At 40.4% G+C, this 27,534-nt stretch overlaps 1 protein-coding gene across 1 annotated transcript; it reads right to left on the bottom strand.

Moving 5' to 3' along the window:
- Positions 1–1,307: 1,307 nt before the first annotated feature.
- Positions 1,308–27,534, bottom strand: sypa (synaptophysin a). The gene is made up of 7 exons (XM_039774711.1): positions 27,288–27,534; positions 26,040–26,105; positions 8,696–8,820; positions 8,403–8,601; positions 7,183–7,374; positions 6,417–6,761; positions 1,308–4,177 (listed from the first exon to the last, which is right to left on the bottom strand). Exons 1-6 carry the CDS (start codon positions 27,303–27,305, stop codon positions 6,432–6,434), a joined length of 930 nt encoding a protein of 309 aa, XP_039630645.1. The 5' UTR covers positions 27,306–27,534; the 3' UTR covers positions 1,308–4,177; positions 6,417–6,431.

Here is a 27,534-nt window from a genome sequence, read left to right as displayed (position 1 = left end):
GCCTTCCCACTCATCCTACGAGCATGTGCAAGAGGTTCTGGAAAGGCATCAGACACTGTTTTCTTCATCCAACAAGAAATTATTTTGTTAACTTCTAAAAATGGAAAAACAGTGCCATGTCTCTCCTGCAGGATTTCATGCCATGGCATATCCAAGCTGAATTTGCCCCATCCCTCTTATTGTGCGTTTGTCACTCCCTGTCACCCAGCCCATGAGGAATGCAGTAAAGGCCGAGCTAACTTTGTGTGTAGACACATTTAGTTGGTGTACTGTCTGTGTGACACAAGTTGACAGTGATGCTTGTATTTTACCAGAGGGCACCTTTCGTCCTTAACATTCCTGGCCTCTCAACATTCAGCAAGCTCATAGCCCAATTCATCTGCTGTCTTTGGGGTTACTTGTAGGCACATGGACATTCTTTCATAATATCAGGGCTGCCATGTTACAGTGCTCTCTGTTGGCCATGGAATCTCTCCCAGCTAACTCATTGATCTAAAAGAGCAGATACCCATGACAGCTTGTATTGCTGTGTGCTCTCTGTAGTGGGCATTAGAGTACCACCATCTCCATGTCAGACACATGGATTTTCTCTCGCCACCTTCCTGCATTCTGAGGCCTCACTTTCAACTTTTAAAGGTACCCTCTTTAGGGCGTAATGGTTCCAGCCTAACCAAAGTAGCAACCACAGAAGCTCTCCAGTGACCAGTATGCATTTCCCTCATGTGTGGCCCATATAAGGCCCCTCCCCTGTATTTTACCATGAAGTGTGCCTTTTCTGACACTTTGCCAAACACTGCATGTGTTTTAAGATCACTCTTGGGGTTTATGATATACTCAGGTGCCAGTTTTGATGCAGGGGCTCTACTAGCCCTTAACGCAACAGCAGTGTGGCATCATTACAAAATCTGAAAGTCCCTTCAAAAAGTAGAAAAACTTGACAGCAATGAGGCAGCACTCATCAGTCAGCCAGCTTTTATAACATTTTAAAAGGACAGGCACATGATGAGCCCAGCGCAGGGACTCAACCCAGTGGCAGCACAAGCAATTACTACATGTGGTCACCTTTCCAGCACTGAATTAAAAAAAAAAAACATCCTGTTTGTCTTCTCATCCATATTGTGTTCATCAGTTAATTTAACAGGACAAACTGATGATCAATAAAGGAAATAAAATTGGTCCCCTTAAGCTCCAAAGCAATGGCTCACAGAATACCATCACAAATGGACACATTCTAGGCCTGAGGTGGCCATACTGGACCTTGGCTGACAGAAGCAAGGCAGAGTCAAACAAGAAGCATACAACCCCAGTAGAATCTTTTTAGCTTTATTTTCATTAGAGGAGTCCAGAGTCTGGATTTGAAACTTGTCGCAGTTTTGTTTCCCTCTGCATCATCATAATAATATTAATCATATCAACATTAATAATACATAATACACAACACACTGCACAGATTGGGAGGCGTTGAAAATCACAAACACACTTTATACACAGACACTAGAGCTTAGTACAGTATATATAGAATATATTTATAACTGGGAGTGGGAACTGAAGATTACATACATTTCATCAGCTTTTTTCAGGGGTTATCCCGTAAACTGAATATAAGTGTGTGTGCGCACACTTGTGTGTTTGCGTGTCTCCTTGGGTGCTCAGCAAATTGAAGGACTCTTCTGTTTATTTCACCCGCCCACAGTGGGTGTCCTCCAGCCTAAGCTCTTCACCTAAAGCCAGAGCGGAACTGCTAAATGGCCTTTGGGGGTGTGATGGCAGCTCTAATACAGCACATACTTGGCTGCAGTTTGGAGAGGGGCACAGCAGGATTGGGCCAGTGTTCTCATCCACCAGTCCTCGTACTTGCAAGTGTGCAAGAGGCTGGGAGGTATGACTCTGCATACATATTCAGGCTGGCCAGAGTGCAAACATGACTACCTCATCACTAGCTGGGTGATGTGCTGCAAAGGTAAAGTGACGATGTTGTTGAAATCAAACAAAGTGTGCAATGCGCACATCCTGGCTGCCATCCTTAGAGGCTGTTGAGTCAGCCTGCCAGCTTGAATCCCATGGTGTTCAAGTTGCTTGTCACACAGAATCCCAGAGAGCTCAACTGGCCTGTCAAGAGGAACCCTTCTAGTGAAGGACAGCTTTGCCCACTTCTTAACGTATAGTGCCATACTTAGGCAATCATCTCTTTATGCATATTGTCTTCCTTCAATCTGAAGCTGATATTTATAAAGTATCTGAAACATCTTAGTCTTTACTTTATAAAATAGACCTTCCATTCTATTGTTACAAAGGCCTTGCTCATTTAAGCATGAAAACCATCTCTGTGAGTCAGTCCAGCCTGAAGGTGGCCTTCACATCAGGTCCTGATAAACTCAGACTAAGGCTTTACTTGATTCAGTGATCTCACTTCCGTCTACAAAAGCCTGCACTGGCGTAATATGTTTATCACCTTGAATATGTAAAGTTGGTAAAGGTCTGTAACACGGGGGTACCATTCTCCAGTGAGACTCCTGATAATGTAGTTACTGATGCACTACATGTGAATTCTGAAGCACAAATCAGAAATCTTTAAAAATGCCAATCATTATGCCTTCTGTGAATGGCAGCTGCTCATTTCCTCAGGTAAATATGGAAAGGTTATTTTGTTCTTGGGAACAGGCTGGATTGTAGCAGTTGTCTGTGTATCACTAAGAGGTAAATCTCTTGGTGACACCTTTTATGTTAGTCTATGTGTTACAACTAAAGAGGCCCAAATCGTTGCAACATGACATCGCTTATTCCAATGTCAGCTAATGCAATTTTATGCATGTGCCGTCCATCATCTTCCTATATCTATTCACATGATTAGTGTCTCCATCCTGCCTGCGTGGACAGTAAGCTGAGCACCACTGGAAGTTCTGGGCTGGCAGCGATCAACCTCATTTTTAAAAACTACAAACTGGCTGAAATCCTAATTAAGTCTCATAAACTGAAAAGAGCTGTAAAAGCACTCTGTCCACTGCAGACAAAAGCAAAGCATAAAATGATTATAAATCCGAGAATTAAGCAATGCAGATTTACATTTGACTAGTACAAAGAATGACCGGATGATACCCTTGTGTCACTTCACCTAATTTATGTTAATATTTTTTTTTATATCCAATTAAAATGGGACTGGATTATCAGAGGCTGCACATTTAAATATTGAGGCAGTAATCCTTCATAAAATAAAGGAGCAATACAAATATTGTCATTTCCACTGTGACATGTTATCATTTCTTTTTTGGTCAATTCGTCTGGCTCTGCAGTCTGTTACATCTCTGGCAGTGTTCATTCTGATCTATTATGTGAGGAGAGTCTAATTCTAGTTTTTATGATTTCTGGCAGTGGTCAGTTTGGTCAGTGCCCAGCTACTCTGATCCAGGCAAGCTTTACATTGAAGACTTTTTCCGGCAGTGATCAATTAAGAGCTGTTGTGCTCTCCTGTCTAGGTGCTGACCTCATCATCGCAGAGGTGCTCTGATGAGGGGCCAGTCAGGCTCTAAGGATAGTTCTAATATTTCTGATAGACATTTTTGGAGAGCTGCTCAAAACCTTGACACTCTGGCCAGTAAAGGACAGGGGGTCTTTTTCTAAATTAATACATAGGCAAATCTTAACTCGTGTTTCTTTTTGGCTGAAAAGCTATCTGAATTTTCTTCCAACCCAGCCTTGACACACCTCTCCTTTAAAACTAATTGGATAGTTATAAATTATAACAAAACACTGTTCTTTTAAAAACGATATTCTAACACAAGTTAACAAGAATGTACAGAAAGTTAAAATTCTATAGTATTTTTACAACTCTTTAGTGTTATAATCTTTTCGTTTTTCATTAATTGAAATATAATTCTGAACATAACATACTGTATGTATATATTGAGTAATATTTACACATCACAGACAACTACATTCTTGCATGAGGTTTAAATTCTTAATGTTTGAATTCCCTGTTTTTGTTTATTTCTGATTTTATCACCATTTGGAACGTCACACAGATAGAACATTGATTTACAGCCAAATTCAAACCCTAGTTTATTTTTTGCCCCCCTCCCAACCCCTTACTTTAACAAACAGACAAACATTTAGGGGCCTGGTGAGCCCCTCCCCCAACACTGGGCAGAGTGCTCTGGATTCATCTCCTGTAGCAGTGTCCCTGCAAGAAAGTGAGAAAAGACAGATGTAGAGCAGTCTAAAGAGCATGGCTACCAGGGGTAAGGATGCTTCTGCTGGGCTATCGGGTAGAAATAGGTGTTTAGCACCATGGACAGCAGATGAGTGAGGCACTCCACTCCACTCCACTCGAAATGCTGCATTAGGTGTGCATGGAATGAAGTTCTAAATCAATAATGACAGTTAACATTTGACTTGAGAATACGAACACAGGTCATTAATGCGCCACTAGACAATGAGCTTATTATAATGGGCACTGATCTATTCTATGATCAAGTACTTAGAGGGTGTCAAGTACTTAGAGGGAAGGATTTGAGTGCAATAGAACCAATACTGCAATTTTCATTTGCCCTAGAATGTAGGAGAACTCTCCAGAGGACTACTGACATGACTTCTTCACTCAGTTCTTCAGCCTTCTGCATCCTCCACTACAGAGCCCTTGCACCACAGGATGTCACTCTTGACTAGACCTCTGACCAGTAAGGCCCACTTCTGGGAACTAAGTCTCTCTTACAGGTTCACTGACAAAAGCGCAATAGACATATGCGCCCCGACAAAACCGCGACCGACAAATGAGCGCCGACAAACCCGCTAACTGGTTTTCGACAAATGCGCGCCAACAAAATCACCACAACAAAATCGCGAGAGAGGCCAAGAGAGAAGGATGCCCTTGCTGCAATTCTTCCTACATATGCAGGACATGATCTTAAGGACTATCTGCGTGCTGTGCTGATGGCATGCCGTGTCTCATAATATTGACTTCTAAAATAAACATTATTATATATGCTTTAAACTAGTAATTCATATTTAAGGAAACTTTCGCGATTTTGTCGTCGCGATTTTGTCGGCACGCATATGTCTATCACACAAATGTCGGGTCACACTCATACACTGGTTGTGAATAGCCCTCATATCACTATTGTTTTTTAATAATTTCAGTGCATTAATTGGGGTTACCCTGTAGTACCCTGACCATTTATCTGTTTTCTGCTTTTCATTTACACTGGCAATAGGATGGTTTACACTTAGCTACTCTTTATTGACTTTAATTTATACTAGGGAATTTAGTCAGCTATGGTGGTTCATAAGGGGGTATGGATAATTAAGATGGTCTACATAACAGGGGGTTATGAGCCACTATACTGGCTTATAATGAAGTATGAATGTATTAGAAATGGGTCTGTACTGGGGTACTCATCAGTCATGTTGAGTTAAGCGTAGATACAGAGGACTCAAAAGTTGGTGTACATTCAGTCACGCTTCTCAGCCCAGCCTGTACTTGGACCTACTGCTAAGTCTTGCTGAAGTACATAGAGAGACTAAAGATCTGATTTACTTTCACTTAATTACCTATCTTAGTGTGGTTTAAACTAGGACATTGGTCATTCTGAGACTGGTCTGTACTGGGGTTACTGAAGTTATGGATATGGATGTTGGTTAGAAGTTGGATCCGTACTAATGACACTAATAAGTAATGCTCATCTATAATAAAATCTGGAGGGGTTGAAGGCTGATTTTCTTTCACCCAACTCTTTTTCTTACTCTGCTTTATATCGGGACACTGAGGAATCTAAGGCTGATCCAAACTGCAAATATAAGCAGGTCAGTTTGTCTGAGCTGGATAACTGGATAATACAGTATAATTTACAGTATGCTTGAACGACTCTATGCACATATGTTTGCACATATGACTTTGGACAGTTTTGTTGACATTACAGTAATAAACCTTCGGCACTGGGGGAAAGTTTTAGGCAGAGGAAATTCTGCTTTGGCTATTTTGAGCTTGGTTTGTACTGGAGACCTTCGGCCAATCTACTGTGCCAGCTCTCATGCTTGGATTACTCTTTGTTGACATGTAATTTCAAGTCAAAATTGGATTCATTTTGAAAAGTATGGACTGATCTGGATTTCCTGATATTCTTTCAGGTTGGTAATAGACAGCATGCCTTGTGGAACTGGTTTAGTGTTTAATGTCTGGTATATACCAGAAGATATCTGGTCTGTGAGGTGTGGGTAAGTAAGTATGCAGTAGGTGCAGGTGAGGGGCAGATTTGACAATATTATTAAATATCAATAAAGCAGTGGTTATTTTGTTGTCTGCAACATTTTAAGTTCTGGGCTGTACTGGAATGATATGGCCAACGCTGTGTAATCTACTGTACTAGGCATGCAGTTAATGATTATTTGCTTGATACCAGTAGAGTCAATTACATTTTACCCACCTTCCTTTTCTCCATTTACATCTGATTGGAGAAAGAAGTTGGTGCCCCTTGCTGGCCATAACCTCCCTGGTTGAAGTCGCCACCCTGGTTGTATCCTCCTTGCTGGCTGTAACCTCCTTGCTGGCCATATTCAGGTTGGTAGCCTCCTTGTGGGGCCCCATAAGGATCGGGTTGACCATACCCTCTAGCATCTTGACCATAGCCAGGAGTGCCAAAGGAATCGGGAGCAGGCTGCTTTCCCTGAGCAGGTGGAGGGTAGCGCATGAAAGGTGCAGTCCAGCCAGTTTCCTTAAACACAAACCAGATGTTGCCGGCCCAGAGAATGAAGTTCAAGAAGCCAAAAACCTAAAATGATACAGGAAGGTAGCAGAGTTGTCAGTAAAAATCAGAGACTGGGAATAATACAGAGAAACAATACAGACAATGGGGTGGCATGGAGAAGCAGTGGCTACCACTGCTGTCTTACAGCTTCAGGTATTTCTGCTCCAGTTAATGTCAGTCTCTATCTTTTTGCTATTTGCATGTTCACCCAGCATGCATATGGATGTCTCCAGTTCCTTTGGTTTCCTCACACTTCCCAAAAAATTTTTTTATTGACTGGTGACTCTAAACTGACTTCAGATAAGTGACAGTGGGTGTTTACATATTTGTACCGAGAAATAGACATGTTCCATCTGTGTGTGATTCCCCATGATGCTGCAGTGGAATAAGCAGGTAAAGGTAATGAATTGATAACGCTTTTTTTAGCATCCAACACTAAACTCACCACAGATGTGTTGAGCCCAGACATGACCGGATCTTGCACCTCCTCACATTTATTTTCTGTAATCTTGCAAGCCTCAATCATATCAATGTTGCGCTCTGGGTCTGTAGCCATCTTCACATCAGACAAGCCCTTGGCCCAAGCAGCAGAGCTCACAAGCCACATGAAAGTGAATACCACTGTCACAATGAAGTCCTGCAAGGAGAAATACCCAAAAGAAGTAAAGGGTAGCTAACAGCCCAATATCATAGCAGGCCTGAAACCAAATTTGTATGTAGAAACCATTCCTGAAGGTGTCTGTCAATCCCAGGAAGGGCTTTGTTTGCAGTGTGTGACTGTACCTGTACAAATTCAATTTGTGTATTTTAATTGTTTAAAATTATGAACTGTACATAGGTTTTACACAAGTGTAAAACATTAAATGTTCATGTTTTACATAATGCATTTTGAGGGTGGCATGTTGGCAGCACTGCTGCCTCACATTAAGCAGTCCAGGGTTTCTTGTCCTGGGTCCTCCCAGCATGTAGTTTCCATGTTCTCCCTGTGTCTGTGTGAGGTCCTCCTAGTTGTTTGGTTTTCTCCCACAGTCCAAAGACATGCAAGTGAGATGGCTTGGCAATGCTAAATTGGCCCTAATGGTGGCCTATCCAGAGATATTTTTAGCTTTGCATGCTATGCTTGATGGGATACGCTCCAGGCTTCCACAGCCCTGCTGTGAATTAAGTGGGCTTAGAATATGGCAAGTATGGTATGTTGGATTCTCCAGTCTTGTGCACTGTTGGTGTCAATTGTGTTTAATATCATCATGCGTTTGCTTTTGTTAAGGAGTTATATGTATAGCTGCATGAAATATGTTGCTCAAGTCAGATTTGTTTGACTATGTTGTTGGTATTCTGTTCTATTAGCATCAGTGTTCAATTTTATTAACAGCTGAATGTTTTCTGTGTTCGGGTTGAGTGGTTTTTAATTCATGTTATTTTGCTGTTGGAGTGCTAGTGTATTGTGTTTTTGATTATCTCAGAGCTGTGTCTATGTTGGTGCAAGTAGTATGTTGGTGCTTATGTGTAAAGCTCATTGTTCATTTGGGATGTCAGTCTTTGTGAATAAGTGGGGATTACAAAAGTTTGTCTTGGGGTGTGTTGCAAAATATATCCTTGACTAAGAACATATAGGAACTGACTTGCTGTACAGTCGTTTGAATTTTCCAAAAGGGGCTTACTTACAATCATTGGTCCTTTGTTGTTTTCACGGTACTTGGTCTGAAAGAAAAAGTATGTGGCTAGGGCTGCCATTGAGTAGAGGAAGGCAAAGACTGCAATTGTCACAAAGAACTGTGCTGATGAAGAGTAATCCCCAATAAGGAACAATCGTTCAGGAGTTCCACCTTTGCATGTGGGCGCATCATAGTAAACCTGGTGAAGTCTGTTGAGAAAAAGACAGAAAAGAACATGACTGGCTAAGCTGCAGGCTAGGTACCCAGAAGATATTCTGACAGTCGAAGGAGGCAGACACTTACCTGAAAGGGTATTCAAACTCTACCTCAATGTTTAGTTTGCTTTCAGTCTTATTCTTGCAGTGCACACTCACTTTGAACTCTCCACTGTAGCTACCACATGTAGCAAATGCAAAGATGGCGAAGAACTGAAAAGCACAAGGCAAACAAAATATGAGATTAGCCCGCAAGGGATCCAGCACTGTAAACAGTGATAAGTCTTGTGAACCAAAGTGTTCACCACACACAGCACATTTCACTAATCCTCTATAGTATTAAGCATCAATAGTCCACTTTTTTTCTGCCCCACAAATTCAAAACTTTTGACCATCTGCCCACTGACTTCCAACTTTAGTAATCTGCTATATCTGCCAATTTTACCTTTAGTAAATCACCACAAAACATGGTCACACCGGTCCTTGTTCACTCTGTACATAGTGGTCAATATGGGACTCTCCATAATTATCTCCATATAAAAAATAAACACCAAGGAGGCCCAGGTAAATGTAAGAGAGTGTTTTACAAAAATAAGCATCCAAGGGTAGGTAATTCCAGAAGTAGTTACAATGTTACAAAATAATGGAAAAACATGAAATTATGGAGCCTCTCTGTGCCTGCCTACCCACATCAATGGGTCTCTCTTTGTCACTTGCCCAGGAAGAACCATAAATAAATACTTCTTCCTTAGCTTCCATTCCTTATTCTCAATTCACTCTTTTCCAGCTCTCTTCCACCTGCCAGTAGAACCCATGTCTGCCCCCACATTCCTGACTTTGACCTCATTGGCATTGTGAGAGAGAGCAGCTTTTAAGCTGCATTCGAGCGCTATCTCCGAGTCCACTTCCTGAACCTGAAGGACAACCAGGGTTGTCCTCTGTAATTCCTTAGAAATGTCCTCATAGAACTCTCCTTGGCAGTTCCCAGTTGACCTGACATTTCTAACAACCCAAACAATATTAAAACAGCCAGACAACCTTGCAAAGTCATAATGAAAACAATATGTCACCATGGGTAACCTAACAGGCTACTGTGGCTCTCCATTAACTTGAGGACTCTTATTTTATTTCTTAACATGCCCTACTGTACTTCCATTACTCTACCATCCCCAGAGTAGTTACTTTGTAGGATCCTATCGTTATTTGGAGACCTACTGTCTACTCCACTGCACTATTACAAGTTCATTAATGCCAAACCATTCTGCAGTTTTATTCCTGTCCAGGATGGCCCCAGATACACTGTAATCAGACACAGGCCAGATGTAATTTTACGTCTATCAGACTGCCATACTGGTCCTTACTCACTCTCTACTTAGATTAGTCTGTCACACTGGCCCTCATTTGCTGACCCTGCCTTGGCACTTCTATTAACCTTCCCTACCTGGATTTCGCTCTGTACCTTTGCTAATTCACCCCTTCACCTCACAGTCTTGCTACTCACTGCAGATTAGGGTTCGCTATTTTTAGTTGTGTACCGTCGATCCGATAGAATTGAGAACAGATTATAATCCCTTCTTCTCTAGCTCCATCTGTCACATTAAAGGCATTCTCTCCCCCTCTCTCTCGCTCCATGATGGGCTGTTAAAGGTAATGTAGTGCAGAATGCCAGTGTTTGTCCACATGTGCCACAGGTACCAATGTCCCAGAGGACAGGATGCTGCCTGTTCACTAAACTGCAGTCATGTGAATTGCTGTTGGCCTCCTTTCTGTCTGAGCACTCATTCAGTAGCTTTACTTAGACAGGATCTGAGAAATCACACCTAAGATGAAGCCTTCTCACTTTGCTCTAGAGACAGCACCACCCTCTCAAACACAGTTGATGACGTAATGTACACCATATTTTTCACTTAGACTCAGCAAAGGTGTTGTGCTTTAGGAATGTGCAGCCTGCTTCAGTGCTGCGCTAAAAGGCAGTGACTAACGGTTTCCATAGAAATGCCGTCCAGATGGGAAACGGCTGCTGTGATTTCACTATTTCCATAGAAACCATCCCATCATCATCAGCTGACTGATATTGGAATGGCTGCCAAATCAGTTGTAACCTTCAGGGAATTGAGGTACAGCTATGGAATGTGAATGGCAGCAGTAGTAGACCCTTTGGTGCATAAACACACTGATGCAAGGCACTGGTATAATTGTGACCAAGGATGTAAGTTAGACAGTCGGCAGGCACCAGCAGGACTTGGAAGAGCACGTGTGAACAGGACCATGAAGACAAGGAGGTCATGCACTAATGCATGCACATTTCCTCTTTTGCTTTCTTCTAACAGTTTTGATGAATAACATCATTCTAATTCTTCCAGTTGACTTTCTTCAAACACCACCACCTGCCTCCACTCCCATTGCTGGAGGGGCACTCTGTCACATTTGATGCCATTAGTCAACCATTATGAAAGACAGGTGAACATCCATACAGGGGAGGTGAGTGACTGTTAAAGTGGGAGTGGCCAGAGCCCTTCAGGCAGTCCTTTTCTGAAGTTACCATGTCCTCGCTCAGGCTGACTGAACAACATGTTCCATTGGAGAAAAGCATTGTTGTATGGGCATAAATGGGAGCACTTCAATGTTACTTCCCCTCCTCCAACTCTTATTCTATCAAAAGCTAAGCTTTTAAATCACACCCCAAACACCTACCTCTGTGCATACCATCTGCCACCGAGTTTGAATCAATACTGACTCACTGCATTTAGGCAGCCTTTCAGGGCATTAAAGAGACAGCAGCATAATCATTCTGGGAGATGCACCTCTTAAAGGGAGGTGGGCTGAGCCATCTTATTGATATTAGAGGTTTGGCAGAGAAAAGAAAAGGCAGGCTGGGGGTGACAAAGTTTGCTTTATTTTTATATAAGCCTTCAGTCATTTTTGCCATGCAGCATCATCATCATTTTTTTCACATGCCAGAGGGTGTCAAATCGGCAGCTAACTGCAGGGAGCCTGATTTTTCTGCTTGCATCAGGCAGCTTTATTTCCATCACTTACATAATGTAGACTGATTTTGCTGTCATATACAGCACACTTTGTAAACCTATCTACTTTATGTTATATATGCTTCACTGCCATAAGGGGAATTTCTGTAGTTTTCTCATTTACTTCACTCATATCTGTGCAAGGGCTGTTCCTTTCCCCACACCTGCAGAATACTTAGGGCTGAGACACACTTAGAGTTTGTCCTAATATTTTCCCATTGTTAGCTCTTCTTAGTCATTGTGCTCACTCACTGATAGGTTTACCTGTGTTCAAAGAGTTTGAATTATGGCAGTATTATCTTCTGTCTCCTTGCTTGTGTGGGGTGCCCTGCATGTATACCACTCAAAAAATAGCTGAAAATGATGTACTAATATGCACGTTACACTTGTCAGTGTGAAAGTGTCTGTTCTGTCAGTATTAGATATGAACATTATGCTCCAACGGACCAGTCACAAGGGCCATCCAATCAGCACAACAGCACCACCTTCTTAGTAATTCACCAATTATACTGTATGTTGTATTCTGATAAGACGAAAGAACAAAATATGACATTAGTGTACCACAAGCCATGAAACCAATCAATTACTGAAACATCAGAGCAGAGAATGACCCATTCAGACAAACTGACCTGACCCTAAAACATGCCAAAGCCCAATCCTGATCTCAGTCTGACTACTAGAGAGGTAGTGATTGTTGCTGCCTCTCTAACACTCACAATTACACCCATTTTATTTGGACTCCTTGTACCAGGCAAAGTTTGAAAATAGTTCCTGTTCTACAATTTAGTCTGGCTCTTACTGTGTCCTGAAGCATGATGAAGTTTGCTCTGAGCTAATTCTGGTACCTTTACCAAAATTAAACCCAGTTCTGGGTTCACTCTAAAGCTGGATTTTAAACTCTAATGAAGGGTAATGCAAAGGTTGCCTGAATTTATGTCATAATTAAAACTCAACTTAGTCAAAAGCCTGCATCTGCACCTCATCAAGGTGTCATGCTCAGGACTTGTGAGGACCTGTGTTAACACCACACTAAGGTCTTAGGTGAAGGCTTGTCCTGTCACATATTGAAGTCTGATGTTGAGCTCAAGCTGAAGAAAGTGGATGTGCAAGCTGTATAGCCTTTGCTACTCTAATAGCAATATGTAATTTTATAAATGACATATTGTAAATGTTGTGTATCTCTAGGAAGGTATCTTTAGCCACAGCAATACAATTTGACTTGAAGTGTCCTCACTTAAATATTTGACTTTCCAGAAATGTGTCCTTGGATAAATTTGCCAGTTTTGCTTGCTTGAAATGCATCCCTTTGTAAGAACAGGATATGATCAGTACTGTATCCATTAGGATGTGACCATTACAAAGGACGTTATAGACCTACTGGTGTCCCTGACAGGAGGGGACATCTACTTCCCCCAGGGGTTAAACTACAGTACCTAATGTGCGCTGATTCTCAGTGCAAAGCTGCTACACTGTAGTTGGGCCTCCTCAGGACTGTGATTACCAGCCCACAAGAGGGCACAACATGCCCATGTTTTGTATGACATGGCATCTGTCTGTAAAAATATAGGCTTGCTGCTGGTGCCCCCTGCTAAAACTCTCAATTAGCATCTGTCAGCCATTGTGTCTCACTGGCTTAGACACAGAGGACTCAGCTGCCAACAGAGATGGGCTCACTGTGAGGCACTTATGTTGGACAGCGGGGTAGTCCTTGAGGGGCAGAAAAATGCCAGTTCACCATTGCGAAGGGGTTTACATTTTAAACACCTAATCAGTACTGCAGCAGTTAAAATTATAGACATGCTGGCCGAAATAAAAAAGTGTGAGGTGCCAGCCACTTATATTTTTACTGCTAGTCAAAAGAGCGTTAAGTCTACCTGATACGTACTGACCAATTCAATGCACCATGTGGTATCCTTGGCCTGACTGATAATTCTGACTAGTCCTACATCAGCCTTAATCTTAATGTCCATTTCCGCCAGCCCCTTATCAAGCTAATTCCAACTATCCATTCACAGTATGCAGCATTTGTGACCAGTACCATTAGTCAGTTCCATACAGACTAGTTGCAACAGTCTTTTAGTGACCCCTTCCACAGTTATTACGACAGCTTCTCTCTACTTCTGTCTAGCTGGCCAGCTTACTAATAGTCATCATTTTTTTATGTGACTAACCAATTCTTTTAATAAGCCAGTGGTATCCTGCTTTCAGTCCAGTGTGGGATTTTGTTTCTATCTCACTAGCCTCTATGTTATGCCTCATGCTCTGTAAATAATTAATAAAAAACACATAATCAGTACCAGCCAGTGACCTTGAGAGAGACATAAGGAAGTCACATTTTAGCTCAACTTTTTTCTGGACTGTAACATTTATCCTGTTTCTGTATCTGTTTTGTTCTCGAGGTTGCTGCACAGCTGAAATAACCTTGCATAAATAACCATATATGTCAGTAAAAGATACACACTTTCTGACCTGGTAACATAGAGGTAGTTAATGTTAACCAATAGTGTGGTCATGTTTTGTCTGCCATTAATCGATTGTTTCACAAAATATTAATGGTTTGCAAAAATGTAAAATGCTGTATATATGGTATAACTGAATGTGTTGTATATTAAAACACAATTTTCTTAAACCAGCTTAATCCAATTCAGCGTCACATGGGGCTGGAGCTCATTCTGGTAGCAATGAATACAAAGCAGGAAGCAGCTGTAGATGGTTTGCCAGTCTATCATAGTTTCCACTCATATTCACCGGGGGCCAGTTTGGAATTGACAGCCAACCTGACCTTAACATTTTTGGGATGTGGGAGAGAAACCTATGCAGGCATGGGGAAAACTCCATGCAGGCCAAGATGCAGGATTTGAACTCAGAATTCTGAATCTATGATGATCATCCCTAACCATAAGTTTGTTCTCTCACAATTTTATTTCTTGACAGCACCATCCTATACAGTCCATTTGTGATTTAAATCATTACTGCTTTTTGATCCAATATACTGTCAGAAGTCATTGAGCTTTAAGAGGTCATTAGCATCAGCTCTGGCTCTGTAGAAGACTCTACATATGTTTGGCAGACAAAAAAATTCTGACTTAGAATCTCGGCTTACTGCTTTGGAGACTGCCATCCTTATGTGTTTAATAAGTCCTTAACTTCTAATTTGAGAACAGAGTTGAACTCTGACATTTGAACTCTGAAATTTGACATCCATGGGCAATTTTTTGAATATTACTTTGATTTATTTCTGCTCACTTCAACCCCAACTATGCTGAAATAAACTCCTGCCTATCCAATCTCAGCCTCCATACACTTTTAGATAATAATGACTCCTCCTCTGATGCACACATTATGGTTCCTGAAATGAAAGAGACTTTAGATTCCATACGTGGAATCTTTGAAATCACAAGGACCAGATGGGTTGCCACCTGAGGATTTTCCATTTTGGAAGCAACTACCGTTCCCAGTTTTTAAGATGTTTTCAGTCATTTCCACTACCTGAATGAATGATTTTGATAATTACCACCTTGATCATCCTGTTGTTAAAACAAGGTAAAGAGCCAACAAACTGTTCAAGCTATTGGCCTATTTTTTGATGAACTCCAATGTAAAAGTGCTGTCTAAACTCTTAACATAACAACTTCAGCTTGTACTGTACTGTGGGTTGCAAAGTAATTCACCCTGGCCAGGCTGACTTTATTCATTCACAACAGGTAACTGACAGTAATAGAAGTCTTCTTCATATTATTGACGTGGAATTCCTCCCCTGGCTCCAGCCTTGCTCCTTTTAGATGCTGAATGATCTTTTATAAGACAAGTCATGTGGAGCTTAGGGTTTGGGGAGGCCTACATCAGTATGGTTAAGACACTTTATTCATCTCCCTCAACTATTATTGTCACTAACTCAACTCAAGTATGTCACAATATTTTAAAATTTCACAAGGAGACATGTGGGGTTGCATACCTTACCTTCTCTTCTTCAATTTCTCCCTCAAGCCTTTAAAATATTGCTATTTGTGAAACATGCTTAATCTCCCCTATAATGTGACATTTCACTCCCCAAAACGTTGTGCTTTATGTTGATGATATTCTGCTTTTTCTCGGTGATGACCCCTCTGATCTCTCATATGTACTTAACTTATTTGACTCCCACAAGTTCAAGTCATTTCGACGTTTTAGGGCCCCCTGATACCTTAAACATCAAAATCTCGATGATGGGTGTGTGTCTGTGTGTTGCAGTTTCTTGAGGATGGTCTAGAGCTAAAATGGCTAGATGGAAAAATACCAAACTCAAAACTTAAGCCTGTTATGAGATAATGTGTTGATTCGTTTTTGAGCCAAATCAAGCAAGAGAAAGACGCACTCTACATGAACCCTCAAATACCATAATTCTGCAATTAATTATGAATTCTTACTGTCAATTGCTATTGTAATGAGCTATTTTATGATCAGAAAGATCAGCATCAGAGCAGTAAATAATTTATGAAAAGCTATAGAATAGTTCAGGTAATTTGATTCCTAGGGTGCAAAGCCTACTGACGCTCACATCCAAATTTTTTCAAAATCTCTCTCACTCCTCCCTTTTACTTCTCTAAGATTAAAACAGCTTTCACTGAAATTGAGTCAGCTAATTATGTATGCTCTTACTATATGGTGTAAATTAGAGAAACATTTAGGCTCCTGATAAAGCCTACATTCCTAATATTCAGTCTTCAGCACACCTAGAATTGAACCAGCAGGTAATGTCCCTCGATCTAGCACCGTGTAAACACTGCATTCATCATATCACAATATTGAGATGTACCTGTATGCTGATAAAATTATACAGAAAGTAGGATGGGCCTTGGAATACTGAACTCACTTTAAGAATCAATTCAGGCAGCCACAAAGTATAAGACAGATGATCCTATTTTATACACACAAAGAAGCAAGGACATGCACACAGAATTGTGCCACTGTCAGTAGAATAAAAGGTGATGTGCAACAAGCTCAAACAGCCACCTTTATTTACAGAGTTCTGCAGTGGCATAAGAGGCAACTGCTGTAAGTCAGCCAAAGGCAATTTAAACAAATTGAATCTGCCAGGCCAAACTCTCCACTCTGAAGTGAACATGTTTGTTAATGCTTAGTTAGGTGCACAGAAACACGAGGAAGGCAATCAGGATTACAAGACTGTAGTTACTGATAAAAAAACAATGCTTCATTTACTGCCCCTAGTGATCCAATGGCTAGATGCAGAGGTTCATAAACATTTAGTCAATGTATTATCAACAGATCTTATCAGCCCTCAATTCACTTCTGTCTCATTAAATTCCCCTAAGGTCTTTCTGGCCTGTATAAAGACAGGTTTGTTCAACCACTGGATTATAGTGCACCCACAGATGAGGATTTGTTGAGCACATGGAAACACTATTAATAAAACATTGCAGACTGCATACTAATCAACCATATGCACTGAAAATGACTTACATGTACATAGAAGAACTTAAAAAAATTGATTGGTAATAAAGACGAATGATTACAAACACACACAAATTATCCATTATGCTCATATAGCAGGTGTATACACACATTTAAACTAAATTAAGTTGATTCAGTATATCAAGAGCGAAATATAATCTGTAATTCTAGCCAATCACTCTGCTAGGCAGCTTCATCTGTAGAAACTCCGCACAATCTTACAGTAAAAATAAATTTCACATACACAGTCCAAAGTGATACCCAGCACATTTTATAAATGCCACTATGAATGAACATAATAAAGGATAAGGGAGTTTGTTATTCCTAAACTGCCTCCACCCAGTTGTTAAATTCCACTCAGCAAAAGTAGTACATCTGTCCTTCACCACTCAAGGAATAGTCTATTCTGTATGGAGCTTGAATGTTATTCTGGGTTCATATGGATTTCAAAGACTTTCTGTTACTTTAGCTATAATGGATGACTTTGATTTTCCTCTCATATTGTGAAGGAATTCACATTTAGGTTAACTAGCAACTCTTAACTGGCACTTTAGGAGTGCATGTTCCCTTAAAGGACTGGTGTCCCATTTAAGATTGGTTAAAATAGCCACCCTAAACTGGATTTAGTGGGTGAGAAAATGGAATGATGGATAGATCTCTAAATAATTCCAGTATAAGTGTTTGGTGTGTCCTGTCTTGCATTCACTACTGTCATGTTATCGGACTTAGATGGAGCAGTTTAAAAACTAAACAGTGGGTAGATGATAAACATGTAGATCATCAAAAGTAAATACTGTATATTCATTTGTAAAATACTGTAAGTGAGAGGAGGTATATTTCAGTATCTTTGTCATGTCTAGGGCGGCACGGTGGCGCAGTAGTAGCACTGCTGCCTCGCAGTAAGGAGACCTGGGTTCGCTTCCCGGGTCCTCTCTGCATGTTCTCCCCGTGTCTGCATGGGTTTCCTCTGGGTACTCTGGTTTCCTCCCACAGTCCAAAGACATGCAGATTAGGTGGATTGTCCCTGGTGTTTGCTTGGAGTGTGTGTGTGTGCCCTGTGGTGGGCTGGCACCCTACCCATGGTTTGTTTCCTGCCTTATGCCCTGTGTTGGCTGGGATTGGCTCCAGCAGACTCCGTGACCCTGTAGTTAGGATATAGCAGGATGGATAATGAATGTCATGTCTAGGCCTCTAACTTACAAATAAAATTACAGATATTATTTTTGGCAGTACATTGGTTAGTACAGCTGCCTCATATCTGCTAGACCCTTGGTTTGTTTTCTGGCTTGGTCTTTGTGTAGGATTTTCATACCCACCAATTTCATGTGGTTTTTCTTCTGTTATTCTGATATTCCTCTACAATGTAAATGAACCCAATACTACCATAATAGGACTCAGTAGTAATGGGTAAGACCATGCTTTAAAATGAATGGCTGGGTTTTGTTTTAGCTCAATCCTCCAAGCTCCAGTTTGTACCCATTTACCTATTTTCTGAATCCATTAAAGTAGTCCATCATAAGCTGTACTCACATCCAATTTAAAGATGCTATCCAATCTAACAGTGGAGTACTAGGAGAAAAACTATATGAGCACAGACAGAACCTGTTTTCAGACATCAAAAGTATTTCTGATGATTTCTTGCTCTTAGTATTTCACTTTTTTGGCCTTATAATTCTTGTCTTTGAAATGAGCCAATAGCGTAGATAAGAGATAATGACACCACCAATGACAGATGATATATTGCAGCCTCATTTCACCTGAAGATTCAAACACAGTCATGGCTAATGACTTGCACCATGATGTGTTGTATAATTCACATGGCCTTTTCTCCAAGCATCACGGTCCTCCTGAGGTTTGTTTTCTACTTAATATGTATACCTGCTGGAGTTTTTTTCTTTTCCAATATTAGCACTTAGCCTTATCTCTGTTACCTTACCCCATCCATTCTTTGTTTTAATAACATGGTTACTGCAGACAGATGGTTAATGTGACGTGAATCATCATTAGGACCATGGACAGAGTGCCAGGCAGTCCACCGCGGGAAACACTCCTGAAATGAGTTGCTCATTTATCTAATTCAGAAGATACAGTGGTGTGAAAAACTATTTGCCACCTTCCTGATTTCTTATTCTTTTGCATGTTTGTCACACAAAATGTTTCTGATCATCAAACACATTTAATCATTAGTCAAATATAACACAAGTAAACACAAAATGCAGTTTTTAAATGATGGTTTTTATTATTTAAGGAGAAAATAAATCCAAACCTACATGGCCCTGTGTGAAAAAGTAATTGCCCCCTTGTTAAAAAATAACCTAACTGTGGTGTATCACACCTGAGTTCAATTTCCGTAGCCACCCCCAGGCCTGATTACTGCCACACCTGTTTCAATCAAGAATCTGCCTGACACAGAGAAGTAGACCAAAAGCACCTCAAAAGCTAGACATCATGCCAAGATCCAAAGAAATTCAGGAACAAATGAGAAAAGAAGTAATTGAGATCTATCAGTCTGGTAAAGGTTATAAAGCCATTTCTAAAGCTTTGGGACTCCAGCGAACCAGTGTGAGCCATTATCCACAAATGGCAAAAACATGGAACAGTGGTAAACCTTCCCAGGAGTGGCCGGCTGACCAAAATTACCCCAAGAGCGCAGAGACGACTCATCCGAGAGGTCACAAAAGACCCCAGGACAACGTCTAAAGAACTGCAGGCCTCACTTGCCTCAATTAAGGTCAGTGTTCACGACTCCACCATAAGAAAGAGACTGGGCAAAAGCGGCCTGCATGGCAGATTTCCAAGACGCAAACCACTGTTAAGCAAAAAGAACATTAGCGCTCGTCTCAGTTTTGCTAAGAAACATCTCAGTGATTGCCAAGACTTTTGGGAAAATACCTTGTGGACTGATGAGACAAAAGTTGAACTTTTTGGAAGGCAAATGTCCCGTTACATCGGGCGTAAAAGGAACACAGCATTTCAGAAAAAGAACATCATACCAACAGTAAAATATGGTGGTGGTAGTGTGATGGTCTGGGGTTGTTTTGCTGCTTCAGGACCTGGAAGGCTTGCTGTGATAGATGGAACCATGAATTCTACGGTCTACCAAAAAATCCTGAAGGAGAATGTCCGGCCATCTGTTCGTCAACTCAAGCTGAAGTGATCTTGGGTGCTGCAACAGGACAATGACCCAAAACACACCAGCAAATCCACCCCTGAATGGCTGAAGAAAAACAAAATGAAGACTTTGGAGTGGCCTAATCAAATTCCTGACCTGAATCCAATTGAGATGCTATGGCATGACCTTAAAAAGGCGGTTCATGCTAGAAAACCCTCAAATAAAGCTGAATTACAACAATTCTGCAAAGATGAGTGGGCCAAAATTCCTCCAGAGCGCTGTAAAGACTCATTGCAAGTTATCGCAAACGCTTGATTGCAGTTATTGCTGCTAAGGGTGGCCCAACCAGTTATTAGGTTCAGGGGGCAATTATTTTTTCACACAGGGCCATGTAGGTTTGGATTTTTTTTTCTCCCTAAATAATAAAAACCATCATTTAAAAACTGCATTTTGTGTTTACTTGTGTTATATTTGACTAATGGTTAAATGTGTTTGATGATCAGAAACATTTTGTGTGACAAACATGCAAAAGAATAAGAAATCAGGAAGGGGGCAAATAGTTTTTCACACCACTGTATGTTTTAGGTTGACAGGCAACTCTAAAATGGCCTGGTGTGAGTGAGTGCGTGTGTGTGTGTGCCTCACTTCCCTGTTTTTTCCTATGACTCAGTGGTGGAAAATATTGTCAGAAAATAAACTGAACTGACAAAGGCACACCAACAAAGAATCAAACTTCTATTCAAGTGTTGCGATGTGATAGCACTACATGCTGCACCACTGTTATATCTGCTCAGCTTTATTGTTGCTAATATTACATATTTTTTTGACCTTTAGCTTCTATGCAAGTGTATTAGTTATATACCTTATTATAAATGAAATACATAGCAATGAGTATCAAATTATATAGTGAATATGCTAAAATAATTTTACCAACTTTATGTTTTTGGATTTTTTTTTTTTTCTTATATCAGTTGTCTAAATAAAGGAAACCAACAGCAAACATACATTATGCTTAACATACTGTAAGGTTGATAAAAAGGTGATCTTGGCAGTGACAGCTCTAAAATAAAAGGATTGAGGAATGAGCACAACTATACCATAAAGTGATGGGAACTCACACTTGAAAATGGAGAGTACCTCAATCTATCACTAGAGATAAATGGGATCATGATACAGTATATTCAAGAAAATTAGAACAAAATGTGATTAATGTAAATGGAACACACAGACCTTGTGTGGATTGGTGTGGGTGTTAGCATGTGTTCCAAACATTTTATATCAGAGGTTGAAAAGACATGACATTAATTAAAGACAGTCTGATCTTTGGATATATAATTTTTAAACAAAAACTACTTGCCAATTCAATTTCCATGGTCTAAGATAGGTAGCCCTGACATGGACAGTTCATTTAGCTGTAACATGTGTATTCACTTTATTCATCAATAAAGACTATATATCCACATTTGTCTGTATTTATCACTTTTTTGAGCTCCAGCTCAAATATAACCCCATGAACTATTATTAGCATTTGTAATAAGGGGAGATACTGTAATGCCAATGAAATATTGCCAATACATATGTTACTGCCACACAGCTCTGGAGCCTTTGGTTCAAAACCCTGTCCTAGATACTGTCTTTATGGAAGATGCCCTTTCTTGTTCCATGTTGTTCTTCGCAAGATCCACCTTTCAACCTGCCAAAGATGAGCTGGTTACTCTAAATTGTGATGTTAAATTGGCCCTGTATATGAATGGGTCCTCTGAGATGGACTGGCATTACAAACCTGTGCCTGAGATTGCCAGAATAGACTACAGTCTCAAAGACCATGTATTAAAATAAACCTGTTCAGAAATATTACAATAAATATTTAAATTATTAATTAATATTCTTATACTTATAACATTATGCAATAACAATGGTGTCCTCATCTGCTACTAGGTAAAGGAAAGAATAGTTCCACATGTTACAATTTTACTTTTTAAGGATCCCATACATTAGTGGCAAACAGGCATCCTAATTGTCTCACAAATCTAGGATTCCAGCTCTGAATGCTGTCCTGGTCAATGTCTATGTAAAGTTTGCATGTTCACCCCTGTTTTACATGGGTTTCTTTCTGTTTCTTTCTTTTAGATGTCCTTGTTCTCTTCCACATCTTAAAGATTTGAATATTAAGTTAATATTCTAAAAAGGACTGGTAAGAGACAGTGTGGATGAATGCATCAGTATCCTGAATGATGGAATGACATCATATCTAAGTTTGCTGCTTGCCATATGCTCAGTGCTGCAAGCATACGTTCAGGGTGTTAAGTGGGCTCATAAAATGGATGGATGGAATTTAATAAAATATGAGACAGTGCTTTGTGCTATTTTAGTCATCTAGGGCCTCATTTCAGGCCTGGGATCTATGTGGAATTTTACTCGGTTTCAGTAAACATTTCCCTTAATTACTCTGGTTACCTATCATAATCCAAATACTTACAGGTTAATTCTGTCTATCCATCTGTTTTTATACCCACTTTTAAACATGGAAGGAATGCCAGTTCATCAGTAGGTACACTCACTTACAACCCTGTACCCCAACGTTATGGCAATTCATCCTAAAGGCATACTTCCAAAAGGAAACCAAGAGAAAGACAAACCACAGTTATATTAGCCATCATGTTTGGTCTTAACTGGCCTATTCTCTTTCACTCCAGCCTTTGGAATGAGACCTTGGTGATGATGAGAGATGATGGCTTCACGACTAAGTGACATCCTCCAGCTTCAAATAAAGTATCTTAGAATGCATCCACAATGACAGACAACACCTTGAGCCATAATAGAGTACATAGTTCACAGGAAGCCTAGATCATTTAGACCCCGATTTAATCTTTTCGCGGGGATCATGTGCCTAGCAAGGCATACTTCCTTGAAGATTTTTATCAACTAGGTTTTTTTGTCTTGCTGTTCTTGGCCTCTAAATGACCTAAGCTTATCCTAATTTACTTTTTAACCATTAGATATATGCATTTGTTAATTACTACAATGCCATGTTAGTGCAATTGACTGTGTTATAGTCTCAAAACTTCAATTCCCTGCCCAATAATTGTTTTGTTAAGAGTTTGATGCCCTCCCTGTGTCTTCCATTGTGTACATGTTGGATTATTTGATAACTCCAAATTATCTCAGTGTGAGTATGGCTATGTACCCTGCAATGATTCCTGCCTTGTGCATTATGCTGTAATGGAAAATCACGTTTTAGAAAAATTATGTTTCGATGAGGAGTGTTTTTTGTGAGATGACCTCTACACTTCATGCTGGGTTTAATGTAGTTTTCTCACACAATCTAAAGACATGTAAAATTTACTAGGAAACCCAAGTTGGTTCAGTATGTGAAACTGTGAGAATTTGTATTCCATTTTAAGTCGGATCCTGTTTTATGCTTATTGTTTCAGAATAAGTCTGGATAAAGAGATAACAGTGACAACATTGATGAAAATTAAATCAGTTTTCATTAAGTACACTCCTGGAATGAATGTGATGCATTGCACTTGAACTGATAAATATATTATTTGGATACTTCTTACAATGAGAGTGCAAAATGACAATAAAGAAGCTTTTTCCAGCATAATCAAGAAGAGCACAAACAGTTTGGCATTAAAAGGTGCTGATAAAAGCAAGAGACTGTCCCATCCATGCTGGAGACTTGCTTTACAGTCTTTTGTTGAGATAGAATGTGATATATACAAAGTCTACCAATATGGTAGGTTGTTGAATTTGCTTCCAAAGCCAGCTGCCTGAATCGTCATATGTTCAAAACAAGGTATTTATTTTATGCATTTTGTCTACATTTTGAATTTATATTTGTGACTTTATCATAAATTAATATAGAGAAATGTGTGCATCAATGACTATCCCCAGCCGCCTGCAACATTATACAAAGGTACAGGAATTTGGTATAACATAGATGTAAAATTAAAGAATTACATACGTAAAAACTGATACGTAATGGTTTCAAATGTACCTTTTTGGCGGTGAATCAGTTTACAGCTGCTTGGATACCACCGTTTTTACAAAAAAGGCACACAATTTCTTTCCTTCTTTGATATCCTTGTGTTTGACCAGTCCTGGAATTGGCAAATCCATGTTTGCGTAGCCGAATCTTGTGTTTTAACATCAGCAGCATGACTAACGGAATCCTGAGTCTCTACGCATTTTGTCTTGAGAACACTCTGGAGATTCGGATGTGACGCACCTGCTGCGGTGCGCGCCCCCGCGACGCGCGGTTCCATGGAGCTGTCCGTTTCAGCACCACACACAGTTACAGCAGAGCCGTGCGAAATGGCTGCGGGGTTCTGAGATCGGAAAGCGGGCTGAAACGTAGGATCTTCTTCCTGTCATTCAGGAGCTGTTGACTCCCAATGATAGTACGCTCAGTGCAGATTACCACTATCCAGCTGTTTTCAGTCCAAGAACTTATTTATTTATGTTTTATTTCACCTCTGCTAAAGCGCCAAGTTAATCGAATTGATTTTTCGGCATAATTTAAAATAGAGCGACTTTCGATGAGGATTTTGATTTTATGACTTGCTTGTACATATCCAAGTCATTTTCAGCAACTCGTTGAAAAATGCTGTAGATTACTGACAATATATTCTTAAAATACCCAGCGGCGGATATTATAAACAAGGAGGGCGCAGGCGCATTAAGGAGATCTCTTTACAGTTGTCCGACTGACGGAAATCATTTGGATTTTGAAATTTCAACATACTGTAATAGTGAGAAATTAATATTTCTCTTGCAACTAATTTACTGCAGAAATTATACAACAGCACTGTAATACTATGCATTTAGTAATACACGATGCACATTACCCAGGGTTATGACAACAGAGATATTTTTATGATTAAAACATTTAGATCGGTACAAAAACTATAATAGTTTTAAATAATGGTGTGGTTTGGTTGCCAGAAAAGCACAAGGTCACTAAGAAAATGATGCAAAATAACAGTACTGGACATACAAACTGATTTGGAGTAGTTTTTGTCATGAAATTGTTCTTTACGTATCATTATGTAAAAGAGAAGACATGGAGATACATTGGAATTGGGATAGGGTATGGAGACATAAAACTGCAAAAATCCCAGAGCCAACATACAGCGATGGCAGACAGATATTTACGGGATGCTAAATTCTATACGTGCTAACAGTTAAGAAAAAAGGGAAACGGCAGATATTTGAAACCTTCACGATAAAATCGATTTTTTTAACAACGAGAAGGCAAATATGAATATGAATTAGAAACATTTATAAGAATGTCAAGAGAGATTATCTGAGCTTTCATGAAAGTAAAGGATGGTGCCTGCCTGACTACACTTGTCAACTATGTGAGTCCTCGGATCCTGATGTTGGAGGAGGTAACCTCGGTACTGAACGCCTTTTTCCGTATTTAGCCAACAACGGCAGACACAATTCTGCCCCTCAGTCAGGAGATGTCAGAACAAAATGTGATTACTGTATTTCACTTCCGGATATTTAACGAGGAACCCTTCTACACATATACACACACAAACACACACACTGAAAAACAGAGAGAGAGAGAGAGAGAGAAAGATACGGCAGCACACACACACCCACCCTCCCCAAACCACGCACATATACATCTACATGCTTTACACTGAAGACGATAAAAAAACAATATTGCGATCGTAATTCCGGGGGAAGGGAACTCTATTAAATTTCAAAGGCGGTATGTCCAGATCCAATAGCTATAGCCGTATATACATAAATAACCTCAGGAAAACATTCTGAAATACACAATAAAACAGTAATTTATACATAAATATATGATTTCAGTAACTCACCCATTGCAAAAACTTGATGAAACCGAGGGGTTCTTTGGCAACTTTGAACTGCCCACTAGCTGCAAGCTATTAAAACAGAGAAATAAAGGCATCATTGTCACTAGCTGCCCACGGTGGCATACGCTTGACTCTTCAATGCACCGTACAGGTATTAACACAGGCGATCACCTTGCTTTAAAGGCCTTCAGGTTTAATGAATAGGTGTCCTCAAACGTCAACAAAATGTTCTGAGGGATGAGACAGGTTTTAAGGAAACAGTGAATATTTTAAAGGCTGTGTAATTCACACCTTATCTGCAAATCACATTCAGTTTACTTTACATTCACAACCGCGACTGGCCTTCAAACACTAAATGGGAAGAAAGATAGGGCGATCTCGATGAAAATGCACTAGCGAACCTATTTCGTGCAAAGGCGAACAAAACACCAGAAGACAGAGAGGACGACTTCTTCTTATCGTTCATTTTTAAAGCACCAAGTTTATACTTGATTTAAGATATTTGCAGAGCGGCTGCTACACAGAGAGGCTTATGCGGTAAACGTATGACTCGTTTACATGTCGCTGTACCTTGCTGAACCTACAGAAAAGGGGAAAATATCTTTTTTTTTTTAATTTTAGAACATCTTCGACTTCTAGAAATGTTAAAAGGTTGCTCTCAGATCCACTGGTTCCCTGAAATAATGGCAAATAAATAAGGTGGGGTTTCAGATCAATATATTTTTCATATTTGTTAGTATTTAATGCTGTATTTAATGGGGGCGGGGTAAGTCAAACCAAATCTCATATTCTGACATTTTATCGTACATTTATTTTGGCGGTTAACGATAGAAAACCAACAGAAAACCGCGTCTATAAAGAAATAAAAAATTATGCATGAAAAACTGCACACAGCAAAAAGATGTGTCTAGAAAGGCTTTTGCCTACTGTCCCTCTGATTCTCAGGCGCTTAGGGTGAGGAATTCACCGCCGACACCTGCTCACCATCTCGGCTTTTTTATGTCGCGGTGTTTTACATCTTTACCTACACCAGGACTCGATACAACCTTGCCGAGAAACGGACTTGCAATGGTGTAAAGGGAGAAGGCAGAATCAGTGCAGCGCACCCATCCGCCCGCCGCTCCTTGTAAGCGCATCGTAGGAATTCGTCGCCAAGGAACACGGCCCAGCCCGTCCTCTGCCTCCTAATATTTTCTCGCACACTGGTATTAGTGGGTCCATTAGGTTCCCACAAGATATTTATTGTCTTACCTGATTTGCAACGTCCATCTTAGCTGCTTGCAGGAGATAACAAAAACTGTACGGCAAGGGGCGGGGGCGGGGGCGGTGGGGTGTTGAGACGACAGCTTATCTGGAACAACCCCGGAATGGGCGGGCTCGCGGTAGCGCCGTGATGCTCTGAAGCTGCCCATGTGCCATTTTAGGAGCTGGCACTGCACGCTTGGTTCCGTGACCGCTTTGGCGTGTCAGCGTGGAGACTCTAGTCTAGGCGAGCACG

Source organism: Polypterus senegalus, chromosome 13, assembly GCF_016835505.1.
Source record: "Polypterus senegalus isolate Bchr_013 chromosome 13, ASM1683550v1, whole genome shotgun sequence".
NCBI classification, from domain to species: domain Eukaryota; kingdom Metazoa; phylum Chordata; class Cladistia; order Polypteriformes; family Polypteridae; genus Polypterus; species Polypterus senegalus.
The sequence above is the reverse complement of the archived record's forward strand: the minus strand, read 5'-3'. Positions and strand labels throughout refer to the sequence as shown.

Bases quoted from the DNA above. Each gene is read 5' to 3' on its own strand.
- sypa (XM_039774711.1), bottom strand. The intron at 8,821-26,039 runs GTGAGTTACTGA...TGTGCTTTTCAG, and splicing joins TCATCAAGTTTTTGCAATGG to TTCTTCGCCATCTTTGCATT. The intron at 7,375-8,402 runs GTAAGTAAGCCC...TTCTCCTTGCAG, and splicing joins ACAACAAAGGACCAATGATT to GACTTCATTGTGACAGTGGT.